At 35.4% G+C, this 12,916-nt stretch overlaps 1 protein-coding gene across 1 annotated transcript in view; it reads left to right on the top strand.

Moving 5' to 3' along the window:
- The first annotated feature begins 3,177 nt into the window (after nt 1–3,177).
- Nucleotides 3,178–12,916, top strand: part of LOC126965520 (headcase protein) — a 75,572-nt gene continuing 65,833 nt past the window's right edge. The window contains exon 1 of the mRNA XM_050809183.1: nt 3,178–3,868. Coding sequence (XP_050665140.1) covers nt 3,279–3,868 — 590 coding nt within the window. The 5' untranslated portion in view covers nt 3,178–3,278. The remainder of the gene's footprint in view (nt 3,869–12,916) is intronic.

The raw sequence follows: 12,916 nt of genomic DNA, 5'->3' as shown, positions 1-12,916 counted from the left end.
TAAATGCCTTTTTATGCCTTTATGTATATAGCTATGTATGTATTTAGCTGAATATTTGAACGCGTATATTTATAGCCTAAGAACATGATCACCAGTGGGAGGTTCCTTTGCACAGGATGCCGGCAGCAGTAATGTGTAAGCAGTACTATGTTTCGGTCTGAAGGGCGCCGTAGCTAGTGAAATTACTGGGCAAATGAGACTAAACATCTTATGTCTCAAGGTGACGAGCGCAATTGTAGTGATGCTCCGAATTTTTGAGTTTTTCAATAATCCTGAGCGGCACTGCACTGTAATGGGCGGGGCGTATCAATTACTATCAGCTGAACGTCCTGCTCGTCTCGTCCCATATTATCATAAAAAAAACATGATTTGATTTGGTACGGCTGATGCGGTCTGGTAGCGACGGTAAGTCGCATTGGACAAAATTATTATTCCGTCCGGATCGTACTGAGTACGACGCAGGACCAATTGGTGCGAGGCGCCTATCGGACTGTCCGATGGTCAGGCAGTACCAAATCCTTCCACCACCTTCGCACGACACGCCACAAGTTAGGATATCATCCCCACCATCTGGATGTGTGGCGGTCCTCCACAGTGCGGTTTTCAAGGAGCTTTCTTCCACGTACTACAAAGCTGTGGAATGAGCTTCCTTGTGCGGTGTTTCCGGGACAATACGACATGGGTACCTTCAAAAAAAGCGCGTACACCTTCCTTAAAGGCCGGCAATGTTCCTGTGATTCCTCTGGTGTTGCAAGAGAATGTGGGTGGTACGCGTTTTATATTATTAAATACGGACAGTTATTGAATTTAGAGTACAAAATGCATAAATTTAAAAATAAACTGGTTTATTATAATTAAAAAACAATATAAGTGGATCTTTATGGTTTTATTTTTTTATCACATTAACAATTCACTTACCTTAAATTGTCATAAAAGGCTATAATAATCAAAAAATTCAAAAACGGGTTAAGTATTCTCAAAATATCAGCGATCACTCATTCGGTTCCTAATGTCTATAAAAATGTATCGAAAGTATTTACTATTAGTTCTTACATAAAAAATCGAAGTTTTTCGGTGAAAACTGAAAATCTATTATTTATAATATGTACTCAATTTAGAAAAATTTTCTTAAAGAGGATGAAATACCCAATAAAAATAAATTGAGAAGAAGTGGCAAGAAACTCATTGCCACCCGTAAATCTGGTATTCTCAACATCGCCATCTCCCGGATTTTAATTCAGAATCTCTTATCTCAGAATTTTTTGAATTCAGATCAAATTATTTGTATCAAATTAGTTGAATTATATTTTCAGCACACTATCTAAGTAGCATCCTATCCTGAAGAATATCATAATTATTATATTTTTTTTATTTATTTACAGCAGCGAATCATAAACTTTTAGGCATTATATAACTTGCGTTTGGCTCCTGTAAGTCCCTTAATGCACATAAACGAACAATAAATAATTCATCGGTATCAGCGGATTCCAAGGAGCTTTCTTCCACGTACTACAAAGCTGTGGAATGAGCTTCCTTGTGCGGTGTTTCCGGGATGATACGACATGGGTACCTTCAAAAAAAGCGCGTACATCTTCCTTAAAGGCCGGCAACGCTCTTGCGATTCCTCTGGTGTTGCAAGAAAATGTGGGCGGCCGTGATCACTTAACACCAGGTGACCCGTACGCTCGTTTGGTCTCCTATTCCATAATTAAATCATAATTCTTCAACTCGGCTGATTTAATCTATATTCACCCATATAGCCTTATATAATATAGAATAGTATAAATATATTATTCAAATTGTTTTGAATCTGTTTCATTTAAAAAAACAATTAAAATGTTTAAATTCATACGTTGTTCTGAGCACGATACGATTTTTATTATGACAATAAGAGACGAGACGAGCAGAACGTTCAGCTGATGGTAAATAACGCCCTGCAAATTACAATGAAGTGCCGCTCAGGATTCTTGAAATATCTAAAAACTCTGAGCGGAACTACAATTGCGCTCGTCACCTTGTGACATAAGATGTTAAGTCTCATTTGTCCAGTTATTTCACTAGCTACGACGCTCTTCAGAGTCAGACCGAAACACAGTAATGCTTTACGACAGAAATAGGCACCGTTGTGGTACCCATAATCTAGCCGGTATCCTGTGCAAAGGAGCCTTCAACTGGTGAAAATAAGTAAGTATGTACATTAAAAAAATAGCACGTACAGATATCTCGAAAGGCCGGCAACGCTCCTCTCATTCCTCTGTTGTCGCAAGAGGTTTTGAGCGGCGGTGATCACCATTCACTACCCATCACGTTTCAGGTGTCCTACGCTCGTTTGTTCTTCTCTCCCATGAAAAATAAAAATTCGATAGGTTGCTCTGCAAATATCTACTCGTAGCAAAAGAAATATCTAAGTACTCGTCCAACGTTCTGATTTTTGAAGCTTCGACCCAGACCAACGTCAGTAACATGGCCGCCGAGCACAATATCAATTTGCGTAGGTATAATATAGGTACTAACGATCTGATTTGTGACAGCTTGCGACGAGTACTTTCATTCATCTCTTGATTCTCTACTCTCATCTCATATTGAACCATTAGCCATCCAAAAAATCATATTATAAGTACCTACTCGTAAATAAAATAGGTAATAAAGGAAGATAATGTCTAATTAAAACGCTGCCTCTCTGTTGTACCGTTTATTAATATTATTATTGGGTTATATATATTCCTATACTATTATTAAAGTTTACTTTTATTATCTTTACATTTTATGTAGTAGTAGTAGTGATAGTAAATATAAACGAGTCATAAGTGAAATCTTGACTACGTGTAGTTCAGCACTAGTACAGCTTCGTTGCCGTGAGGAATCGTAATCGACCGCCCTTGCTCATTGCCGCGACCGCGTCTGTCATGTCTGGCTCGCCGCCCGAAGTCCGAACGCCGCATCGCCCATCGACGACAACGCGAAAGTGAAAATTTTGCCGGGCACTTTCTCCCCACCCGAGCAGTCTCGCGTCGCTCGCCCCGCCCCTCGCTGCATGTCGCCCCTCTCGCCCCGCACGTCTCGCCCCACACTCGCAACCCCTCGCACGCCGCAAGGTCAGCCCGTGTGCAGGCACTGGCAGCAGCGGGTAGAGGGGCGGGAAGGAGACGCGCAACGCTCTTGAAATTTCGCTTTCGTTCACTCGCGGTTATTAGTTGGCCGCGCGCGCTGCGGTAAACATGTGTCCTTTCTGACGCTCCGATACTCGCGACACGTTCGATTTCATTTCCGAGTCGAGTATGGCTCCGCGTAGGCATGGCGCGACCGGGGAACGGGACTCCGAAGACACTCAAGGGTGCTGCGTTCCCGGCGAGTGCCTTCGCCCCCGGGAACCCGTCCGTATCGAGGACGCTATTCGCATGCTTTGCAATAACGACACGTGCACTGCCGGCCGGTATATGCACAGAGAGTGCTTTGAACAATGGGAAGCGGGAGTCTTGGCTTATCTGAAGTCCTGTGGCCGAGCTAGGTCGTGGTCTGAGAGGCAGCGCTATCAGAATCTATGGACGAAGAAAGGTTACGATTTGGCGTTCAAAGCGTGCGGATGCCGTTGCGGGCGAGGGCATCTGAAGAAGGATGTTGATTGGTCTCCTCCTGGGACAGCGATAAGAGTTGACGATGAAAAGAAGAAGCGTAGGCGGCCAAAATCCGGTCGTACACCGTCTGCAATAGACGCGCGCTCGCGGGCGTTCAGTTATTCGAGCTCGGGCTCCTGTTCCCCACCTTCAGCATCATCAGAACCATCGACGAGCCCAATACATGCTCTGCCAAACCCCTTGACGCCTAAAAGAAATTCTAAATTTGAAACTTTCGTATCTGACAGAATTCGGTAAGTACATACTTCGTTCTCGCATGCAAATAATAATGCTTTCCTAAAATGCTTTCGTGCACAAACTGATATAAGTATAAAAATTGTTACACATGTATTAACCTGTTAATAAGCATAATTCAATGGATAATGTATTTTATTTCACATGGTAAGTGGATAGGTTATTTAAATTTAATTCTTGTAATTTGTTTTTATCATAAGGTAAGTTACCTACATAGGTATTATTGTACTATTGTTAGGTATAAGTATCATCTTTTTTTGCGGTACCCAAAGAGTAAATAATGGACATTACTGAGGTATACGCAAACATGCGAGTGAAATAAAGGTCGCCGATCAGAAAGAAACCTTTTATTATTTGTAGGTACTTAAGAAGGTAAGTTACTAAATTATAGTAGGTAATATTTAAAACAATTAGATTAGTTACAGCGTTTTTACTCAAACAAAGATCTAGTTTTGTGTTTAACTTAAGTACAAAGTATATCTTTACGTGACGTATTCAAAGCTAGAAAAAAATTAATAATTAGGTATATTATGTGTACATCTAGTATTTAAGTATTATTACGTATTACTTAAATACTAGATATTATTATATTTAGATTCTTATAAGCATAGACACGATGTAAGTATGTATACTTGCTGAGTACCATTTCCTATAAGATTACCTACCACAAGGCAATGTAGATATTCTAGAATGATTTCATATTCATGTACCTTGTTCAAAATGTCTGTTAAATTTTTTAAATCTGTTTGATTGGTATTCTATTTACTATGATAAAAATATAAATGTTTATATTATCACAAACTACTATTAGCACAGATACAGTAGGCTATAGGAATAAGGCATTAAATTTCTGAGTCCTGAATAAAGTTATAAGTAATTTATATGATAGAATGATAGATCGAGATTAGCAGGAATTTAAATGTAACAATGTAGGTAAGACGTAAAATAGTCTACCCAATTTGAACTCCATAATCATTTTGAGCGTTAAATATAAAAGTTAGCGTTAAAAAAAACGCCGGAGGTCGTGGGTTCGAGTCCCGCATCGTTCATAAAATTTTGTTGTTTTTCAAATTTTATTTGAATATAAAAGTTACCTATTTAATATTTTATTCTAAGCCTGTCCCTATTTTTGACAAAAAAAATAAAAAGATTGTCTATCTCTGAAAATAAAAAACATTAAAAACGAAACAATCTTTCTTAATACTACTCTTTGTCAAATGCTATTTATTAAAAATATATTTTAATATCTACGTACCTACGTATTCGTCAAAATTATGAGCGGAAACTCTTAAATATAGGCGGTAAGAAAGAACAATTTCAAAAACGTGTTATTTCTTTTATCAATAATCATGCTCCTAAAAATACTGAACTTTTTTTTGTTAACGTTAAAAAAAATATACATGGTCATTTAAGCTGGGAAAAAAATTTGTGAGTTTTAACAATATTATAACTTCAAGCAAAATTGGCATTTATTTTTTCTATTGGGATTTATTTTTTAAATTAATATCATTAAAAAAAATATCTAAAGTGTTACTTCTGTCATTTAGTGACAGGTCGCCCACAGCGTAACAGTGGCACGGACATTTATCTTCGGGATTAAATTAAACGTATAAATAATTTAGAGATAGAAAATTCCACCTCTTTAAGGATCATTTTTCAAAATTTCTTAAATATATAAAAAACTAAACGCTATTTTTTAATCTTAATTTGTTAATAACAATTGAAATTTTTAAGCAAATACAAACTTTGGTAAATTTTTCTAGACGTAATTCCGAACCGTCGCTCTTTGTTAGGAGCTTTATAAAGAATTAATATCTACGTTTTACAATTTCACTTCCCTATAAACGGTTTATTAATATTATCATTGCAAGTAGGTACGTTAATATATATATTCCAATTTACAATCTCTATATTATTAAGTGTGTGTATTACATTAGAACCGCACACAAAATGTCTACTTCCATTACAAGATAATAATAAAACTATGTACTTGTATTCTACTTTTGTAAAATAAACTTAGTTTTTGTTATACGTATTTTGGCGCGTTAGGGAAAAATTAGAGTGAATTTTTACGATGCGCGTACTCACCGTCATCCATATTCGAGAACCCTGTGACGTTAGTTGTTCAACAAGAACATTTAATATTATACTTAACTTACCAAGCCTCTTGTAACTCATAATATGTCTATTGAACCACAACCAATGGACGAGAATGAAATAAAGTTCAATTATTTATACAAGTTTTAAAATAAAAATAAAATAATTTCTCTCCTATTGCATAAATAAATAAAATATACTTTATTATACGTTATTTAACTAAATTATGCGTTATAATAATAAGGTTAAACAATATTGTTTTTTCTACAAACGTAAAATAGCAAGAGGTATAATTTTTTTTTATTGGATTTTTGTTTTTTTAAGCCAAAGAAAAATAAGTCATTGTGTGCGTACACACACTTGTATTATTTATTTATTTAGTGGCAATAGTAAAACACATTGCCAAAAAAGCAGTCGTTAACTACCCATTGCGCTTTTAAAAAAATCCGATAACAGACACTGATGGAGCTAATAGGCTTCCCCCGTTGTTAACCCTTCGCGTACGAAACACTAATGACAGACCGCAGTCGATGTAATAACAATGATATTTTAATTCATCCATTTGTAATATCGTGCGAAAGTACTGACGTAATTGTATGATCATCGGACATGCAACTCGGCAAAAACATCGAATCAGAAAACACACGGTTCTGAATATTAATGCACTTAAGTAACTTGCATCTATAATGTGTAATCCAATAAATAAACAGTACTTAACTAATTACAAACTTAACTTTTACTTTTTAATTTCATTTTAACTCTTTATCTATATAATATATTCTACATCCGTTCCCCGGTCTGTTTGTCTTTTGGCAAAGAGCAGGTCCAACTCTATCCACATTCTCAGGTGTTTTGCTGTTCTTGTCCGTGTATTTGTAATGCCTACTGCCTTCTTAATATCTCGCCCATCTTCATAATGTGGACAAGAGGAATTTATATTTCATTTGTAACATCGATTACAATTTTACTAGTGTGGGGCTATTCTGCACAGCAAGCCGTATCGGTGGGTTACTTGTAAAACAGCGGCGCCTTTTTCTGTCATGAAGTCAGTATTGTGTTTCGGTGTGAAGGGCGCTAAATTCGTATGCTTATGATCTTGTTATCTCAAGATTCATGGCAGAACGTATCACTTACCTACCAACAAGAACGATTTACTCGTCTCTTAACTTTTTCATATGTTTTTTTTTATTATTTTTCTTGTGAGATGGATATCATAGTGCAACACGGACCACCGGCGGATCGGATATGTACGCGGTCCTATGCATATAATATACATACTTATATTTCTGAAATTAAGTAATTGAAATTAATAAGTGTACTGTTGTAATTGTTGTAATAATTCTTAGTGATACACGATTGTTTTTGTGTGCGAGTCTGAAAAAGTGCCCGCGACGCAGAGTTTTCCCCGCAAAAAATAACTGACAGTTTTATACGAAAAAAAAACGCTATTCCAATCCTACCGCCGGTGTAGCCCGCGTTACTCTATGGATAGTCATAAACGAGAATACCTACTCGATTGTGAATTCTTAAAAAGCTATGCAAATTTTAACTTCACATTGCGATACTAATTCTTATTAGTATCATATAAGATAATTCTTATTAATTCTATAACAAAAGAGGCCTTTGTAACTGCAATAAAATTTCGCCTCAAATGAAACAAATTACATTCATTGTTTCCCACTGCACAAATTGGTATAGCCTTAAAAATGCAATTTCGTCCGTCCCATACATTAAATACGGCTCGGTGAACATGGTTTCCGTTTCCCGTACACGGTTACAAAAATGCTTTCCCCAAATTGCAACATCTGCCCTTGTCCAAATTGATGCGGTTTCTTTGCAAAACCCTTTCATTGTATTGTTCCTTAACGATCGATGGCTTTCAACTTTGATAATGTTAAGCCACAAAAAGTATTTTACGGAAATTTCATTAACAGTTAAATTTGAATTACCCAGTTGAAATACGCATTTATTTTCTCAAAATGATGATTCCTTTAGAATTATTTTTGATGTCATGTCTAATAAATTAGATACCACTACCGCTTTGGAAACAAATGGCGCTCTGAGAGAGAAAGAGAATAGAAAGAGCTCTGAGAGAAGAGCGGCGCAATAAAATCTAACAGCATTCTTGTTTTGCGCTCTTTTTAACGAAACATACACTATTGTACTTTCATTGTTATTAATTATTTAATGATCATCATTCCGGTATGAATAATACTATTTAATATTTGAGTATGGGGGGGGGGGGGAGTGGTTCGCTACTTTGCTAGAAATCGCGCGACACCACCACGAGGACAGAGTTTGGTCGGAAAATCTCACTCACTAACGTGAAGTAGATCTTGTCACTTCAAAAATATCGTTGAAAACATATTTATAATGATATATAAATAGAAGTTATAAGGGAGTTCGTTCGCTATATACATCCGCTTTATTATAATTCATTTAAAACTAAATTCTATTTTATTTTATATTATATTAATCAGAAATTATATTCTACTTTACAAGGATATTTTTTTAAAGTCTCCCTTAGCCGACTCGAGCTGGTTTTACCCGAACGAGCATAACGTAGCAGAGCGTGATCGATCAGTCTCATTCAATATGCACAGCGGACCTAAAGACATATAAAACAACCATGAAAATCTACATTAACTTAAAATTAAAGCTCTGTTTCTTCTTGTGATTACCGATATTGTTTTAACCATCCGAGTAATGTTGGTAAGGGTCCAAACTATCATCGGTCCTTCATTCGTGTCCAAATTTTCATGTAAAATCAAACATATTTAAAATTGAAAACAAAATTCGGACTCGAACCCGCGACCTATCGCATTCCGTTCAAGATTTGTCTCATTAATCCCAGAAGTGAGGGCTATCACTTTAAAAAAAATAACAAATTGTTTAAATCAAACATATTGAAGTGAGAATCACGTTAAAAGATTTTGTCACGTAAAAGCTATAATTATATAAACCGGATAAAAATATTATCCTGCAAAGACATTCTCACAATTAAAAATAAATTTATTAATATTTACTTAATTAGTGGACCGGGTTATAAAATTATTTGCATAATAACAATCGCTTATCCACTTAGCGACAAAAAACTTGAATGTTTATCTCAGGCATGCGTCGATATGACAAAAAGACGAAGGCGTGATACCACAATCAGGTTGGGTCCACGGAGCGTAAACAAGACTATAACCGGTTTCTTGACGATATCGTGGTTATACAACTTGGATGCGTTTCGTACGCATATTCGTCCAGTTTTTACAGATATACTAAATATTTATTGCAAATACGAAATCACATCACATATTTGTTCGTAAGTGTTATCTAGAACGCACTTTGTGATGTAATTACATTAATTACTGTTAACTGTTACCTGGTGTTAAGTGATCACCGCCGCCCACACTCTCTTGCAACATCAGAGGAAACACAGGAACGCTGCCGGTCTTTAAGGAAGGTGTGCGCTTTTTTAAAGGTACCCAAGTCGTATCGTCTCGGAAACACCGCACAAGGAAGCTCATTCCATAGTAGGAAACCTCACTGTGGAAGACCGCCACACATCCAGATGGTGGGGATGATATCCTACTTTGTGGCGTGTCGTGCGAAGGTGGAATTCAGCGGCAGGAATCGGGTGAAACAGCTCTTCAGAACACTTCCCGTGATAAATGCGGTAGAAGACTTTCGGTATTAGATTCAATAAATATAATTAAAAAAATATAATTTCACGAAGAAGTTAGAATAACTTGATAGTTTATTGAATATACTAAGAAAACAAAGTCACAATTCGATGCAATATGTTTATATCGTATATAAATAAGAGTAGGTGTGATAATATTGAGCCGTGGGCGAAGATCTCATGACGACAAGTCATGTTTAACTTTGACCTATTAATGTGATTTGTTAGTACTCGCCAACCTCGTGTTGTCGGCGAAACTTGATATTGTAAATATATTTTTGTTGTTGAATAATGCAGATTATTAACAATGGCGCTTAATTTAAGATGCATTGAACAAATAGTTATTCAATCGTTAGTCAGTAGATTGCAATAATAGGCCTGCGATCTCACAACTTTTTACGGTAGAAAAACTGTTGTGAGATTTTTTTTTTTACAAGAACGAGAATATAGCTGAGAACGATTCTATAGTTTCCTTTTAACTAATAATTATAATATTGATATATTATATTTCAAAATAAAGACTATTGTTAGAACGACAAAACGCCGTCTCCTTGACTATTCATATTAATGATGTAAATCAAATTCCTTCGACTGATTTATTCGTTTTCGATAAAACTTAAAGTGACATAAATATTCTTCGACAGTACGAGACATCTGAGGCGGGATGGGATAAGTAACTCTCCGACATACCAAAACAAACTAATGAGGTGATTCGTATGCGGCACAATTTGTGGTGTTGATGCTTATTGTAAAGCTATTCTATTAGTATATTACGAATTTAATTATAAATTAATGGTTTAAACAGTTGGCAGGTTAAGAAAATAGATAAGGTGTTCTTTGTCCTGTTATTCGTGAACAATTATTAAATTTATTATGTGGAAGAGGACTAACGAGCGTACGGGTCACCTTATGTTAAGTGATCACTCTACAGGAATCACAGAAGCGTTGCCGGCCTTTAAGAAAGGTGTACTTGCTTTTTTGGACCATGTCGTATCGTCCCGGTAACACCGCATAAGGAAGCTCATTCCAAGCTTGGTTTGTAAGAAAATGTAGAAAGAAATGTTTGGAAGAAAGTTCCACACTATGGAGGATCTATTATGCTATGAATACCATCTTTTGAATGCCCTCTCGCGAACTTTTGTTGTGATTCCAAAGAATATTGAAAGCGTCAGTGATCTATCTAAAAATGAAACGCATATTAAGCAGATTTTAAACAAAGTAAATGTTTGTGTAAAAAAAATAAACATAAAATACTGCAAAATCCTACTAATATTTTAAATGTGAAAGTTTGTATGTCTGGATGTATTTTTGAACTTCTTTAACTCAAAATCTACTGAATAGATTTTGATGAAACTTTACAATGATATAGCTTACACACCAGAATAACAAATAGGCTATAATTTATAAAACTATAGTGTGAATTATACTAAATATAAAAGAAGTGTGATTGTTACTAATGAATACAACTAGCGCCATCTCTTATCAACTAGCAAGGAAAAGATCAATACAATTTATATGGCAAAACAACGTTTGCCGGGTCAGCTAGTCATCTACATATATGTAAGAGAGCGTCAGTTGAGTGCCTGAGTGTAAACAGACTTCACTAAGTACATGATAAGGAACAAAATAATAGTTTTCAAGGACCAAGAATAGTCTAGAAAGTGCATTCGCTTGTATCGTTGTGTAAATATTTGAATGTTTAATGTTGTATACCTATTGCGGACTTGATTTATTATTATTATACTTAGTCATCGTTGCCTTCTCAGGGTCATCTATGTATGCAGTTAAAACGAATCACTTTCAACTTCTAAGTAAAAAATAAAAATTCATCTAATAAATTAAAGAATCAGAAACATCGATAACGCATGGACTAGTAATGATTTATGTTATGTTATGTTCAGTTTGTAAACTACAAAATATAGTTGTCCGTTTTCAACATCGCCGTTGGTGTATTATTATATTCGAAAAACGAAAACACATGGGTACGAAATCTCATATATTCAAAAGAAGAAAACACATTATCATCATCTTCATCGTATAAATTAAAGATCCATATTCATCGTATGCTCGCACCTTCCGGGATTCGAACCCGGGACCTCTAGTTTGTAGGCAGGGTCACCAGCCACTGGGCTATATAGGTCGTCAAAATGTATATAAATGTACAAAATTACCCTTACATTATCTATGCTCTGAAAGTAGGGTTAAAGATGAAATCTTTATTTCGCCATACTTTGACCTGACCACGATAAACGAGTTATTTATATAAATAAATATAAAATACTTATAAAACTATTGTCATATGCTATTTATAGCTATTATATTTGTTGAATGTTTCTAATTATCACCTATTATGATGTTGTATAACCAGTTTGTTATTAAACATATTCGATTAGTGGGAGTGTCTCGATATGTTTGTCGAAATATTATTAATGCGTTTAAAACGTCACGAACAACTCATATTTAAATAAAATAGTCATAAAAGTACCTATCATATAAATTTATCTAAATTATAATACTTGGAATAAGAACTACCGAATAGATCAAATTGGTTTTAAAATAGCCTTAGGGTTAATTCATATTGTCATTTGCCAGAAAAATTCACCATAGTAATTTATACTTAATTGTAATATATGGAACAAAAAAATTTTGATTTTTATGACAATGAGATAATATACATAACTTAATATTAACTTCGTACTGACAAAGTTTTCACTTGAGTCCTGTGATTTTCTCAGTTTTTCTTTTGTAAAAAATGTACTTAATTATTATCACGAAGGCCTCTGTTGCAAGTTGCAAGTTCTATGATAGCCAATTTGAAATTAAAATTAAAATATTTTTATTCCAAATAACATATAATGTCACTTATTATATTAGCACGCAAAAACTACCACCCATCCGAAAAAGTATGCCTCAGACCAGTGACAACCAGGTTTAGAGATAAAATCTTTTTCGAGTGTCATACAAATCGTGAGTGTAGGACGAAGCTTGTCACGCACACTAAACTAATATTCCTTGCCTGTTTTTATCGGTTGTCTAACAGCAAGAGACTTATCTAGACGTATAAAATATCTTAGGAATTTCGTAATACATTTGTTTTCCAATTTCCGGGATCTTGTTGTAAAAAGCCTGCATAAAAATCAGGTACGCGGAAGACTCGTTGCTATACTATACCTAAGTAGGTATATATATCTGCGGTCTGAGGCAGTAGGCCGCCACAGACTAGGCGTCAGTGAATGAGTCACAACTCGGCTTCGCGCGTAATACGTTCACGGTATGA

This window comes from Leptidea sinapis, chromosome 7 (genome assembly GCF_905404315.1).
Source record: "Leptidea sinapis chromosome 7, ilLepSina1.1, whole genome shotgun sequence".
NCBI lineage: Eukaryota > Metazoa > Arthropoda > Insecta > Lepidoptera > Pieridae > Leptidea > Leptidea sinapis.
This window is presented reverse-complemented; position numbering and strand designations above follow the sequence as displayed.